This window comes from Sardina pilchardus, chromosome 16 (assembly GCF_963854185.1).
Source record: "Sardina pilchardus chromosome 16, fSarPil1.1, whole genome shotgun sequence".
Taxonomy (NCBI): Eukaryota; Metazoa; Chordata; class Actinopteri; order Clupeiformes; family Clupeidae; genus Sardina; species Sardina pilchardus.
This window is the reverse complement of record NC_085009.1, coordinates 27,998,616-28,013,420: the sequence shown is the minus strand read 5'-3', so window position 1 is coordinate 28,013,420 and position 14,805 is coordinate 27,998,616. Positions and strand designations below refer to the sequence as shown.

The 14,805-nt window shown below is 41.1% G+C and overlaps 2 protein-coding genes across 2 annotated transcripts in view; both read right to left on the bottom strand.

Moving 5' to 3' along the window:
* LOC134059786 (ribonuclease inhibitor-like) overlaps positions 1-13,895 on the bottom strand; it is a 17,135-nt gene extending 3,240 nt beyond the window's left edge. The window contains exons 1-3 of the mRNA XM_062516290.1: positions 13,297-13,895; positions 7,960-8,133; positions 64-237 (exon numbers count right to left, since the gene is read on the bottom strand). Of these exons, the coding sequence (XP_062372274.1) occupies positions 64-237; positions 7,960-8,133; positions 13,297-13,322 (374 nt within the window). The 5' untranslated portion in view covers positions 13,323-13,895. The remainder of the gene's footprint in view (positions 1-63; positions 238-7,959; positions 8,134-13,296) is intronic.
* Positions 1-14,805, bottom strand: part of LOC134059637 (NLR family CARD domain-containing protein 3-like) — a 150,585-nt gene that overhangs the window by 102,314 nt on the left and 33,466 nt on the right. The gene's annotated exons all lie outside the window — the stretch shown is intronic.

Sequence of the window (14,805 nt, the reverse complement as noted above, 5' to 3'; positions counted from 1 at the left end):
TGAGTGAAATGAGTCAGTGGTGTGTGTGTGTGTGTGTGTGTTATTTGGTCTTGTGATACTCACTGTAGTTTCTCCAGTGTACAGTTGGGATCCTCCAGAAGAGAAGAAAGATGCTTCACTCCTGAGTCTCCTGCTTTATTATGACTCAGCTGCAGCTCTCTCATGTGTGAGGGGTTTGATCTCAGTGCTGATGCAAGAGCTCTGAAGCCTTCCTCTCCAATACTGCAGCCATCCAGGCTGTAGAGAGAAGTAGGAGAAATACTTCATCTTCATTTCCTTTTACAATACACTGTGTGTGTATGTGTGTGTGTGTGTGTGTGTGTGTGTGTGTGTGTGTGTGTTATGTGTGTGTGTGTGTGTGTGTGTGTGTGTGTGTGTGTGTGTGTGTGTGTGTGTGTGTGTGTGTGTGTGTGTGTGTGTGTGTGCGAGTGTGTGTGTGTGTGTGTTGTGATTGTGTCGTCTAAACAAAGAGGGCAGCAATTATTACCTGGGACAACATTAAAAAGTGTATAGAGATTGTGTTATGCAGTGTGTATGGAGTATGTAATGGAGTGTGTATGGAGTGTGTATGCAGTGTGTATGGAGTGTGTAATGGAGTGTGTAATGGAGTGTGTATGTATTAAGTGTGTATGGAGTGTGTGTGGAGTGTGTATGGAGTGTGTAATGGAGTGTGTATGGAGTGTGAATGGAGTGTGTGTGGAGTGTGTAATGGAGTGTGTGTATGGAGTGTGTATGGAGTGTGTATGCAGTGTGTAATGGAGTGTGTATGGAGTGTGTATGGAGTGTGTATGGAGTGTGTATGGAGTGTGCAATGGAGTGTGTGTGGAGTGTGTAATGGAGTGTGTATGGAGTGTGTATGCAGTGTGTAATGGAGTGTGTATGGAGTGTGTGTGGAGTGTGTATGGAGTGTGCAATGGAGTGTGTGTGGAGTGTGTAATGGAGTGTGTGTGGAGTGTGTGTGGCGTGTGTGTGGAGTGTGTGTGGAGTGTGTGTGGAGTGTGTATGGACTGTGTATAGAGTGTGTATGGAGTGTGTGTGGAGTGTGTGTGGAGTAAATGTGGAGTGTGTGTGGAGTGTGTGTGGAGTGTGTATGGAGTGTGTGTGGAGTGAGTGTGGAGTGTGTGTGGAGTGTGTGTGGAGTGTGTATGGAGTGTGTATAGAGTGTGTGTGGAGTGTGTGTGGAGTGTGTGTGGAGTGAGTGTGGAGTGTGTGTGGAGTGTGTGTGGAGTGTGTATGGAGTGTGTATAGAGTGTGTGTGGAGTGTGTGTGGAGTGTGTGTGGAGTGTGTTTGGAGTGTGTGTGGAGTGTGTGTGGAGTGTGTATGGAGTGTGTATAGAATGTGTATGGAGTGTGTATGGAGTGTTTGTGGAGTGAGTGTGGAGTGTGTGTGGAGTGTGTATGGAGTGTGTATAGAGTGTGTATGGAGTGTGTGTGGAGTGTGTGTGGAGTGTGTGTGGAGTGTGTGTGGAATGTGTGTGGAGTGTGTTTGGAGTGTGTGTGGAGTGTGTGTGGAGTGTGTATGGAGTGTGTATGGAGTGTGTGTGGAGTGTGTATGGAGTGTGTAATGGAGTGTGTGTGGAGTGTGTGTGGAGTGTGTGTGGAGTGTGTATGGAGTGTGTGTGGAGTGTGTATGGAGTGTGTAATGGAGTGTGTAATGGAGTGTGTATAAACTAAATTACATGAAATGACATGGTGTAATGAGTGAAATGAGTCGTGTGTGTGTGTGTGTGTGTGTGTGTGTGTGTGTGTGTGTGTGTGTGTGTGTGTGTGTGTTGTGTGTGTTGTGTGTGTGTGTGTTGTGTGTGTGTTGTGTGTGTGTTGTGTGTGTGTGTGTGTGTGTGTGTGTGTGTGTGTGTAAATGAGTGACTAAATGAAGGGGGGAGTGTGAGTTAGAGTTTATATTCTCTGACTGAGCCTGTGGGCCGGGTTGGGCCCATATTTCCCGACACTATCCTCGGGCCTCTCTGAGGGCTGATGGGTTTGATCTCAGTGCTGATGCTAAAGCTCTGAAACCTTCAACTGTTATACTGCAGTATGAAACTGTAACACTATCCTCAGGCCGGGTCGGGTCGGGTCCTTGATCAAGCAGTTGTGGTTTTTTATCATTACTTTATTAACCCTTAGAGCCCGATAGACCCAAAGTGCATCTTCTCTGCTACATTGCTCTGCGATTACTAGTTGCAGTGAGATGAGACTTTTATTGCACCAAACAGCAGAAGTGGGGCTTTCCAACGAGACAAATCATGAAATTAAATCAAATTGGATCATATTTACAGTCTATACTGCTCTGTGTTCACCTGCAAACCAACTTGAATGGAAATAGGCTACTTGTGAACCTGTGACGGCATTGTACGCATGTCAGATGAAAGAGGAGACACAGAGCTATCCATTGACACTAAATACACCCTTCTAGGTTATAAACAGATGAAGTGACATCAAAATAATAATAATAACTTAATTTAGCTAACCACATGTTTTTCTGTGGCATAGCATGTTCATAATTTCAACGCTATCATGTGTTTCTCTATGGCAAGGCACGTTCATAATCACAGCCTAACTGGGTGGGGAGAAAACTATGCCATAATCAGAAGTATTATATATATTTTTGGTAAAGTACGCCTAAGTAACAACGTGTACAAAGCTGCACAAAATGCAACACGTGTCATGCGCAGTGTCTCCTCCACTCGCACGCAGTTTACACACATCACACGGCTCTGCTGTATACAGCACATTGTGTAGAACACACACACACACACACACACACACACACACACACAACTAGGGATGTAACGGTATGAAAATTCAACCCCACGGTTATAGTGACCAAAATTATCATGGTTTTCGGTATTATCGCAGTATTGTACTATATATTAAGAAAGCGCTTATGTAGACAAGCTGAAATATTTTAGTTTTAAAAAGTGTGACAGTGTTTATTACATTAAAAATATAGGCAAACCCTTATTGCCTTCAGCAGCATACCGATCATTCACAGCAGTGGCAATCCTAGTCTCTGCTCAACCCTCCACACACACAGAAAATGGCTTGTCTTGTTTCTATTGCATATTTTGAATTCATAAACTTTATATATTTTGCTACTAGTTTAGAATATGTTAGGATCTGCATAATTACTTAAACATATTCAGTAATTTGAATACTTCATATTGATTTTTGAAACTATTACACTTGTCTTTAATGACTTTAATGTTGTGTAGGTCTAATTGAGAGCCTGTCACTTTAAGAGATACGTGAAGTAGGTTATTATATTAACCTTCATTCGGTTTTAGGAAAGTAGTCAGGCATAGTTCAAGGATATCCGTTTTCATTGAATAAAATGAATGTTCAAAAAAATAACAAGTCAAAGAAAATATTGCTGGGATCATAGAAAAGATAAGTGTCTTGCAATGTTAACTTCTATGATTTTGGTGAGCACTAGGCTACTGTACATTAATGATAGACATGACGCGTGCTAACGGGATAGTTACCTTGATGGAACTCCCTCAAGATGTAAAAGTTTGCTGTGTAGCTTTTTTCGGAAATTGAACTAAACACTACAGTAGGCCTAAATGAACTAAATTCCATAGCCTACTGTAGGTAGGTTACCGTGGCATTGTGCTCACTTTTTCCTTGGTTGGAAATGTTGGCTGCTTATAGCTTAACTTATGATTTGGAGTTTGGTATATCTGTTAGATCCAATGAGTGACACTCAGCGCTCAACATACAAACTTCAATGTGAACGTGTAGGCCTACATAAAAAGACTACATGATACAGCGCACGTTTTGGGATGAAAATGTTGCGCCCTTTAAAAGCAGGTGTAGCCTTATCCGAATCATGGTTAAATCCATCAATTAGACAACAGAATTAGTAAGGTAAAGTTTTGTTTCATAGTAGCCTTCAGCTTGTGTCAAAAGCAGGCTCGGATGAAGCTGGGAGGAATTAAACACGCGGTTACCACACCGTAGTATCAACCGTGATAATAATGATATTCGAAATGAACACGGTAATTGTTATCGTCAACATTTTTATCATGGTTTACCGTCACACTGGTAATCGTTACATCCCTACACACAACACAGTTTACACACATCACACTGCTCTGCTGTATACAGTACATTGTGTAGAATACACACACACACACACACACAACGCAGTTTACACACATCACACTGCTCTGATGTAAACAGCACATTGTGTAGAACACACACACACACACACACACACACACACACAATGCAGTTTACACACATCACACTGCTCTGCTCTATACAGCACATTGTGTAGAACACACATACACACACACACACACACACACACACACAAAGCAGTTTACACACATCACACTGCTCTGCTGTAAACAGCACATTGTGTAGAATACACACACACACACACACGCACACACACACACACACACACACACACAACGCAGTTTACACACATCACACTGCTCTGCTGTAAACAGCACATTGTGTAGAATACACACACACACACACACACACACACACACACACACACACACACACACACAACGCAGTTTACACACACCAGAGGAGGCTTCTATAAGACTACAGGTGAAGCAGTGCTTCACCAAAAAAAAGTAAACATTAAAAAAAAAAAAAAAAACTTAGAATAATCCCATTTTCACTGTTTTGAAACAGAAAGGGTCATTCCACCTCAATTCAACGGATTTTAGAGAAAATTTCTGCTTGACCATCTCAGATTTGCTTCAAACTTTTACCATCTAAACTCTAAAGAGTAACCATTTAAACTAACTTAGCCAAAATATTAGATTGGTATACCTAATACATCCAGAGAAAAACATTTTTGAACATGGTACCCCCCTTCTGATTTTTGGCACATTGGCGCCCTCATCTAAATCTGCAGCGAAGTTCAGATGTCATTATCTCAAAAAGTGTTCAAGCTAAGGACTTCATTTTTTCTGTGAATAATGATTGCTACCTATAGATTCCACATATTCATTTGTAAGTCGTATGTGTTGACACTGGCTGTGTTTCAATCTTGTGAAATCAGAAGAAAAATTGCAGATTTCTTTCACACCCCCACATTGGGTGCCCCATTACACAATTTGTAAACAAAATGTTTGGCAAATGGTTATGTCTCTCTACAGAAGTGTTTAAGCTGTCTTTGAAAAAGTAATGAAGAGGTGTCTATATTGCTTTTTTGTTGGAAGTATTGTAACACAAAACTGAAAAACAATCAATTTGGATAATATTGTATCTCCCCATTACAGAGGTATGACAAGCTATACCAATGAATTGAACACATCTCCAGAAAGATATTGGAATGGGCTTTCAGACTGTGAAATTTCAAGATGGTATTATGGCTATGGTTATTGAAATGTTATTTTTGAAATATTGGTGTACTATAACAACACATTGCTGATATCCATGAACAGTGACATCTAGTGGCATTAAATAGTGACAGCAGCAATTTATTTCGGAAATACAGGAAATATTTTTTCATCACTCAGCAAGTAAATGAAAATATAAATGTTTAACAGTATGAGACATAAACATCTGATACTTAGGAATAAGACAAGGATTATGAAATCATTAAATAATAGCACAAAAAAGCAACGCTAATTGTTGTAATAGACCAATATTTAAAAAAATGTTTTTTAATAACTGCAGCCATAATACCATCTTGAAATTTCACAGTCTGAAAGCCCATTTCATACTCTTTCTGGAGATGTGTTCAATTCATTGGTATAGCGTGTCATACCTCTGTAATGGGGAGATACAATATCATCCAAATTGATTATTTTTCAGTTTTGTGTTACAATACTTCCAACAAAAAAGCAATATAGACACCTCTTAATTACTTTTTCAAAGACAGCTTAAACACTTCTGTAGAGAGACATAACCATTTGTTTGCAAATTGTGTAATGGAGCACCCAATGTGGGGGTTGAAAAAAAATCTGCCATTTTTCTTCTGATTTCACAAGATTGAAACACAGTCAGTATCAATACATACAGCCTACGAATGAATATGTGGAATCTATAGGTAGCAATCATTATTCCCAGAAACTTTGAAGTCTTTAGCTGGAACACTTTTTGAGATAATGACATCTGAACGTTGCTGCAGATTTAGATGAGGGCGCCAATGTGCCAAAAATCAGAAGGGGGGTACCATGTTCAAAAACGTTTTTCTCTGGATGTATTAGGTATACCAATCTAATATTTTGGCTAAGTCAGTTTAAATGGTTACTCTTCAGGTGGTAAAATTTTGAAGGAAATCTGAGATGGTCAAGCAGAAGGCATTTGTTGAATTGACGTGGAATGACCCGAAAGACAGTCATTAAGACGAGATGTTTTCCTGAATTCAATTCTGTGAGTGACAACAGCGCCATCCCCACACCCGCGGTGAAACAGACAATTGCAGTGAATCAGACGATTTTCTTGCTTCACTACTATCGATATCTTTTTTCCATTGACTTCAATGTAAATCGAGTGAAACCCCCCGCGGCTCGTGGATTTTTTCCCGTTTCAATGGATCCTTATGGCAGATAAGTCCCACCCGTGAATCAGTGACTGATAGGCTAGAATTTTGCACTTCCGTCACTTGAATATGATTGACACAATACTCTGGCCAGTCAACGCCTTCATAAGGCAACTATCGTTAACTGACTTTGACATCGACGATTTAGGAGAGCTTCATAATCAGCAACAATAACACATCATTTGTTGAACAGTCATTTCATAAGACATATCTTTATTTTTCTGTGTAGATATATATAGAATATCTTTTTTGTTTCCTAATATAATTTGTTTAGCAAGAGCCCTTACAAGCTAGGAGGGTAGTGCTTGCTAGGAGGGTAGCTAGCTTCGTTTCCAGTCATATTCATATGAGGACAAATTACGAGTGGAAGCAGAGGGCAGACCAAATCCTCCTGTGGAAATTACACAGCTCGTTGATGCTACGGTAAGGAGACATTTCAATTGTAGAATGTGAGGAAGAACCGTGAGTAAGGCTGAACGATATACCGTTATGTAAGGGATAATCAACGACGCGCCGTGCGTCTATAGGAAAATAATGCACGTTCGAGGTCCCGACGCCGCAACCGCGTCGGTCTACTTCACCAAAAATGTTGATGACCAGCCGCCACTGCATCACACTGCTCTGCTGTAAACAGCACATTGTGTAGAATAAATAGTTTGACTGAGTGACAGAATATGTCAGTTACTGTAAGAGTGTATGTGTGCGTTAGTAAGTGATTGAGTCAGTGGTGTGTGTGTGTTTGTGTGTGTGCTTTTTTTGAGTGAGAATGAATCAGGGATGTGTGTATGTGTGTGTTAGTGAGTGAGTCAGTGGTGTGTGTGTGTGTGTGTGTGTGTGTGCTTGTGTGAAGGTATGGGGCTGTGAGTGAGTGAGAGAGACATACAGTGATGTGTGTGTGTGTGTATAGAGGGCTGAGTCTGTGAGTGAGTGAGAGAGACAGTGATGTGTGTCTGTGTGCGTTAGTAAGTGATTGAGTCAGTGGTTGGTGTGTGTGTGTATGTGTGTGTGAAAAGAGTACTGTGCTTGAGTGTGACTCAGTGGTGTGAGTGTGTGCTTGAGTGTTTGTGTGTGTGTGTGTGTGTGTTTGTTTGATTGTGTGACAGAGTGAGTCAGAGATTTGTGTACATATGTTAGCGAGCGAGAGCATCATTGTCAGTGGTCTGCGTGTCTGTGTGTGTTTTTGGTGTGTGTGTGTGTGTGTGTGTGTGTTTGATTGAGGGACTGAGTTAAAGAGTCAGTGGTGAATGTGTGTTTGTTTGACTGTGTGACAGAATGAATCAGTGATCTGTGTATTACTGTAGTGAGTGAGTCAGTGAGCGTTAATGGTGTATGTGTGTGTGTGTGTGTGTGTGTGTGTGTGTGTGTGTGTGTGTGTGGTGTACACATGTGTATATGTGTGTCATTTTCACTGATAGCAACTCAGTATTTGGTCTTGTGATACTCACTGTAGTTTTTCCAGTTTACAGTTGGGATCCTCCAGAAGAGAAGAAAGATGCTTCACTCCTGAGTCTCCTGCTTTATTCTCACTCAGCTGCAGCTCTCTCATGTGTGAGGGGTTTGATCTCAGTGCTGATGCAAGAGCTCTGAAGCCTTCCTCTCCAATACGGCACTTATACAGGCTGTAGAGAGAAGTAGGAGAAATACTTCATCTTCATTTCCTTTAGACAATCAACATTACTGTCACATTTACAATACTCTGTGTGTGTGTGTGTGTGTGTGTGTGTGTGTGTGTGTGTGTGTGTGTGTGTGTGTGTGTGTGTGTGTGTGTGTGTGTGTGTGTGCGTGCGTGTGTATGTGTGTGTGTGTGTTGTGATTGTGTGCAGATGAGTGACTAAATTCAGTGGTGTGTGTGTGTGTGTGTGTGTGTGTGTGCGTGTGTGTGTGTTTGTGTGTGTGTGTGTGTGTTGTGATTGTGTGCAGATGAGTGACTAAATTCAGTGGTGTGTGTGTGTGTGTGTTCATGGGCGGTGCCAGGAGGTAGCTAGGGGCTGCTACAGCTCTGTGTTTTCTCTGTTGGTATGTCTGTCCCTCAGAAAACTGTGTTGAAATGGTGTATTTCGTAGTCAGAATGTATTATTTGTTTTTACTGCAAGAAACAAATCTCTAGCGCCGCCACTGTCTGCATGTGTGTGTGTGTGTGTGTTTGTGTGAGCGCGTGCGTATTCTTGTGTGTGTTGCAAAGACTACTGCCAACGACGTGAAGTAGCATATACTGTACATTCAGCAGTTTTTAATGTGATGTCATCTCATGAAAACAAATCGTATTTCCAATCTGTGAGATTCATCACTCACCCCCCTTTACAGCTGCTGCTACAGCTGCATTATCATCACTGATACACATCAGATTCATCACTCACCCCCCTTTACAGCTGCTGCTGCTACAGCTGCATTATCATCACTGATACACATCAGATTTATCACTCACCCCCCTTTACAGCTGCTGCTACAGCTGCATTATCATCACTGATACACATCAGATTCATCACTCACCCCCCTTTACAGCTGCTGCTACAGCTGCATTATCATCACTGATACACATCAGATTCATCACTCACCCCCCTTTACAGCTGCTGCTACAGCTGCATTATCATCTCTGATACACATCAGATTCATCACTCACCCCCCTTTACAGCTGCTGCTACTGAAGTAAGAAAATTAAGTATCATGCAAACAAAGGCAGTTTCAGAGATTATAAAGCATGGTAAGGCATTTATTAGCTAACAAACAGTTCAAGACTACGGCCGGAGACCTAGCGCAGCACACCACTTAGGGCGGTGGCCTACTAGGTCTCACGATAAGTGTGTTCTCTCTGCATTTAAAGGCCTTGCCTCCTCTTGATTGAATCAAGAAGAAAGGCCTCATCAACAATGATCAGTCACACGGTCACAAGGTTGCATCATCAACATATGTTCAAAAGGTCACATGGTTAGTTGGTTGACAAGTTTTGGCGTGAACAGAAGCTGATGTTCATGTTTAAAGTAAATGATAAAATATTTCTACTACATTTCCCCCATTTGAAAGTTTCACACTTTCACACAATACGTAAATCAAATGCAGGTTGCATGAAGCACAATAATGACAATACATTGGTGATATTTAAAGCAATTCAAACATGAAACACAGGATAGCTTACATGTGGAAAATAAAACTGGTTAAAATAAAAGCAAATGTGGCTTATCGATAGAGGCGACCGACCCCTCACAGAGGAGTTGTGTAATAACACATAGAGCTATTTCCAGGACACAAAAGCAATTCTCCTCACTCAATGTTTTGTCAAAAAATCGGGGAAGCACGTCTGTGTCCACTATTAAAGTACAATTTATGTCAAAACGTTTGGATCCTTGCTGTTTGTTCCACAGATATAGACTAGGACAGATGATGCATTTGTACAGTACAAAATCACTGGCAATTGTCAGAATTGTTGCCCAGTTATAGAAAATCAAAAATCAAAACCCTAACTTCTTCGGCAGTTCTTCTGTTAAGAATTTGTCCCAGGCCACGGCTAAAATAAACAAAAAACAGAAAATAAACAAACGTAGCGTTGTTCCAAACTTGAGCCTTATGAGTGCACAATGTGAACATGTAGCCTTGATGTTGAAATGTTCATGCAATGTTGCGATCCTTGATGAATCTGCAGCGTGAGAGTTAATTCAAAAGTCTCTTTCTGTGATCCTCACGGTCGTTGGTGGTTGATGGTTTCATGGCCCGCGTCATCTTCCTTGATTCCAGTTTTCAACTCAAGTCTTTCACGAGCACTCAAGCACTTGGGTCAACTGGGTGTGTTGTCTTTGGGTGTGTTGTTGGGCAACCGTAGCAAGTTGTCTCCTCTTCGTGTGGTGCATACTGTAAATGTGGAGAACGTGTATAGGTGTGGGAACATCGTGTTTGTCTCTTCCTCTTCGTGTGGTGCATACTGTAAATGTGGAGAACGTGTATAGGTGTGGGAACATCGTGTTTGTCTCTTCCTCTTCGTGTGGTGCATACATGTGGAATGTGTATGTGTCAAATCAGTGTATTTGTCTGAAAACCAGGGTAGACCACCTGGCTATCCGGATCCTTGCTGTTTGGGGTTATTCTGCCCACAGCAAGTCCACTACTGTAAAGTAATCCAATCTTTCTTGTGATGTTGTGTCCAAGATCCTTTGTGGAGAGGTAAACAGAACTTCCAAATGTGTTGCAGCTCTCCCAAGGATACGGTGAAGTGTGATGGGGTCTTCAGGGTGTTGTTTGGGATCAAGGGTTTCGTCCTGTCCCCCTTTTGATAAGCTGTGTCTTTCACCATCGTACTTCTCTTCCAACCATGAGGCGCCAGCGGAGGAGGTGGGATGTGCGTTCAGGACGTCCCTGGGTCTCTGGCTTTGCTTAATGTCTGAAACAGATCTTGAAAATAGCTTGGAGCAAAAGGTTTTAGCTGTAACATGTTTTCAAAGCCGACCTCAGCTGCAGTCAGGCCCGTCTTCTCAGTTATCTAAAATTCTAAACACGCAAACAATACAGTACATGAACTTTGAGGCTTGTCACACCTCAGGACATAATAGTGTTACTTAGTTCATTTAAATTAAATGGTAATAATGTAAACACTCCCTGTGATAGTGGTAACATTTCTAGTGATGGCAGTAATAGTGTAAGCATCTCATTAAATTAAAACATCTCATCCGTATTATCTTGTGAAGCAACATTCCTTGAGGAGCCCAAGTCCTCAAAACTAATTCAACAGGCGATCTAAACACGTCATTGTTATCAATTATCAACCATCCCCCTTCGGATCTGCGGCACACTCTTGTCCGCCAGATCCGCCTCTGAATTGATAACAAAACAAGCAAGTATATAACAATGTCGTTGTGTGAAAGAAGATAGGCCTAACATTGGGAGGTTCTGGTTGTAGACATTAAATACCATCAGCTTGTAGATGAAATAAAATAATCGCAAAATAACAATCAATCAAAGAAACGACAAAACACTGAACTGTTCAATTGTTTTCCAATGAAAGTAAAATAAATCAGCAGTTAAAAGGGGCATGCCCTGGTCAGGATGACAAGGACACATGAAAGGAAAGGCAAATGGGACAAGTGTAAAAAAAAAAAAAAAAAAAAAAACAATTGTCAGTCCTGATTGCATTAAGCATTAGTTCAACAATAAAGATACAAATCAACAACAAAACCTGCTTTGACATGGCAGAGATTAATAAAAAACAGTATTCAAACCCATTATAGAAAAACAAACCAAACAAAACAAAAAAACGTGATTGTAGATCACTAAAGAAATTAAATCCGTGTTACCCATATCGAACTGTAAACACGGTTATGGTAACCATTGCAGTAGCCTAACTGAAAAATTCCCTTTAGTGCAAAACTGTGTATTACTATTTTAAACCAAGTTTCCACATACACATGTTCTGCACAAACACTCACACATTCACACACCCTGGGCCCATATTGACAAGAAAAAATGACAAGACAACAAGACAAGACACACTTATCATGTTAGTTGTAGCACATAACACTGAACATAGAAAACGTCACTCAGGCAATAACATAGAAAAGATGGAATAGATGTCTATGGGAAATAGAAATCTTTAGTCAATGTGTTATGTGTTTGTTGAATAAAATGAATGTGTTGTGCATTGCTCTAGTGCTATTCACCTATTGTCTCTCTCTCTCCAAAAAAAATATGTTCCATGTTAAAACTATTGTTATCATTCTCTAATTTAGGGTAAACATGGCAGTCATAAAGCAATTGACATTAAATGGCTTTGAGTATGGGTATTTTAACTCCAAACTATAAAACAAAAGGTGAAACAACAGTCTGAGTGCTGACTCAGCACAACAAATTAATCAGTCAAGGTTTGGGCTATAGCCTACTGTTGCAGCATAGTTTGTTTATGCTTGCAAACTGTTTGAAATATGTTAAAAAGGGTGAAAAAAATATACATACTGTATAGGTTACCATCGCACAGTGTCAACATTCGAAAAACTCATATCTGAATCAAACTCTCGTCTACATTTTCCAGTAATGTATGGGCACAAATCACAGACACTAAGCGTAACGTTACATAGGCTACATTCACACACAAACATACACCAGCATATTCTCTCTGTGTCGTATGACACAAATGCCCGTCGGCATTGCACTATTGCCAGTCATCAATGAAAGCCACAATACATAATAATAGTTTATAATAATATTAAGAAATCTATTTCGCTCGCAAGAGCGCGACGTCGGAAAAGTGCTACACCAGATCAGTTAGGCCTACACAAACACCATCAACATCTGCACAGCCTAGATGCTTAGAAGCATAAACAACCTACTTAGAGTTAATACACACAACACAAAGCTTACACATACATAAAAACATGCGCGCTGGACGGACCACAGTTCTCACACTCACGAGAACTGTCTTCTGCACTCTCTCTAGGCAGGCATACGTTTATATTTCACCACTCTCACGGGAAATATCTTCTGCACCCTCTCCGGGCAGGGATTCACTACAATGTCCACTCTCACGGAAATTGTCTTCTAGGAAAAGCCTAGGAACACACTACAATTCTCCACTCTCACGGGAATTGTCTTCTAGGGAAGGCCTAGGAATGCACTACAATTCTCCACTCTGACGGGAATTGTCTTCTGCAGGAATTTTCACGAAATAGAAATTACACGTTGGACTATGCTAAATTCAGTCCACGCTACACAATTGAAATTTAGGCCTATCCGTCTAAGGATAGGGCTTAAGGCCTTTTCTGAATTATAAACACAACTTTAAATGTGTAAATTCAGTATCTTACCACACTTTAGGTCCCTTGACTGCCATCTATCTGCTCATGGTTCGTATGTCCTGCTTCCTGACGATGGGCCCCAAACGCCGCCAGCAGACCAAGTTCTCTCTCCCAAAAAAAATCTGACTCTTGTGGCCTCCATGGCGACGTTTGGTTTCCATCCGCTCAGAGATTGAGGACCCTTGCTCCGCAGCGCCAAATGAAATAAGAAAATTAAGTATCATGCAAACAAAGGCAGTTTCAGAGATTATAAAGCATGGTAAGGCATTTATTAGCTAACAAACAGTTCAAGACTACGGCCGGAGACCTAGCGCAGCACACCACTTAGGGCGGTGGCCTACTAGGTCTCACGATAAGTGTGTTCTCTCTGCATTTAAAGGCCTTGCCTCCTCTTGATTGAATCAAGAAGAAAGGCCTCATCAACAATGATCAGTCACACGGTCACAAGGTTGCATCATCAACATATGTTCAAAAGGTCACATGGTTAGTTGGTTGACAAGTTTTGGCGTGAACAGAAGCTGATGTTCATGTTTAAAGTAAATGATAAAATATTTCTACTACACTACAGCTGCATTATCATCACTGATACACATCAGATTCATCACTCACCCCCCTTTACAGCTGCTGCTACAGCTGCATTATCATTACTGATACACATCAGATTCATCACTCACCCCCCTTTACAGCTGCTGCTACAGCTGCATTATCATCACTGATACACATCAGATTCATCACCCACCCTCCTTTACAGCTGCTGCTACAGCTGCATTATCATCACTGATACACATCAGATTCATCACTCACCCCCCTTTACAGCTGCTGCTACAGCTGCATTATCATTACTGATACACATCAGATAATTAAATGTAATTAAGAAAACAACGATGATTGATTTTGTAACAACATCAGCAACACCACCTTCAACCCCAGCTGTTTTATGTGAAGTGAATGTAACAACATCCACTAACCATAATGTCTGCAGTGTGCAGTGGGGATCCTGCAGTAAAGCACACAGCTGAGTCACTCCCAAGACTCCTTGTATGCGCTTACTCAGATCCAGCTCAGTCATGAGTAAGGGGTTTGAACCCACAGCTGAAGCCACAGCAGCACAGGCTTCCTCAGCAGCACTACTCTTCAGGAACCTGGACAAATAAGGAGGACAACAAACCTTTCTTCTCACCTGACATAATCATCACTGATGTGGGCATTGAAAGACATAAAGACTTTGGCGAGACAGACAATCGAGAAATAATGAAATGATTAGCTGTTTTTACATGTGCTGTTTTCAGGGGAAAGGGTGCATTGCTACCCATTTATGTGTGTGTTATCATTTTATCTGCTTGGCCTGGTGCTGCAGCTTTAAATCTTATAGATTCAGTTTTCTCTGCAGGCCCTAAGCTCATCTTGTCTCTTCAAATATCATATTCATTACAGACCAACTGAATCTCTACAGAAGGTGTCTCCACCACAACAAAGTCAACAGCAAGCAGTCTGAATCTTCACAAGCTTGATATATCC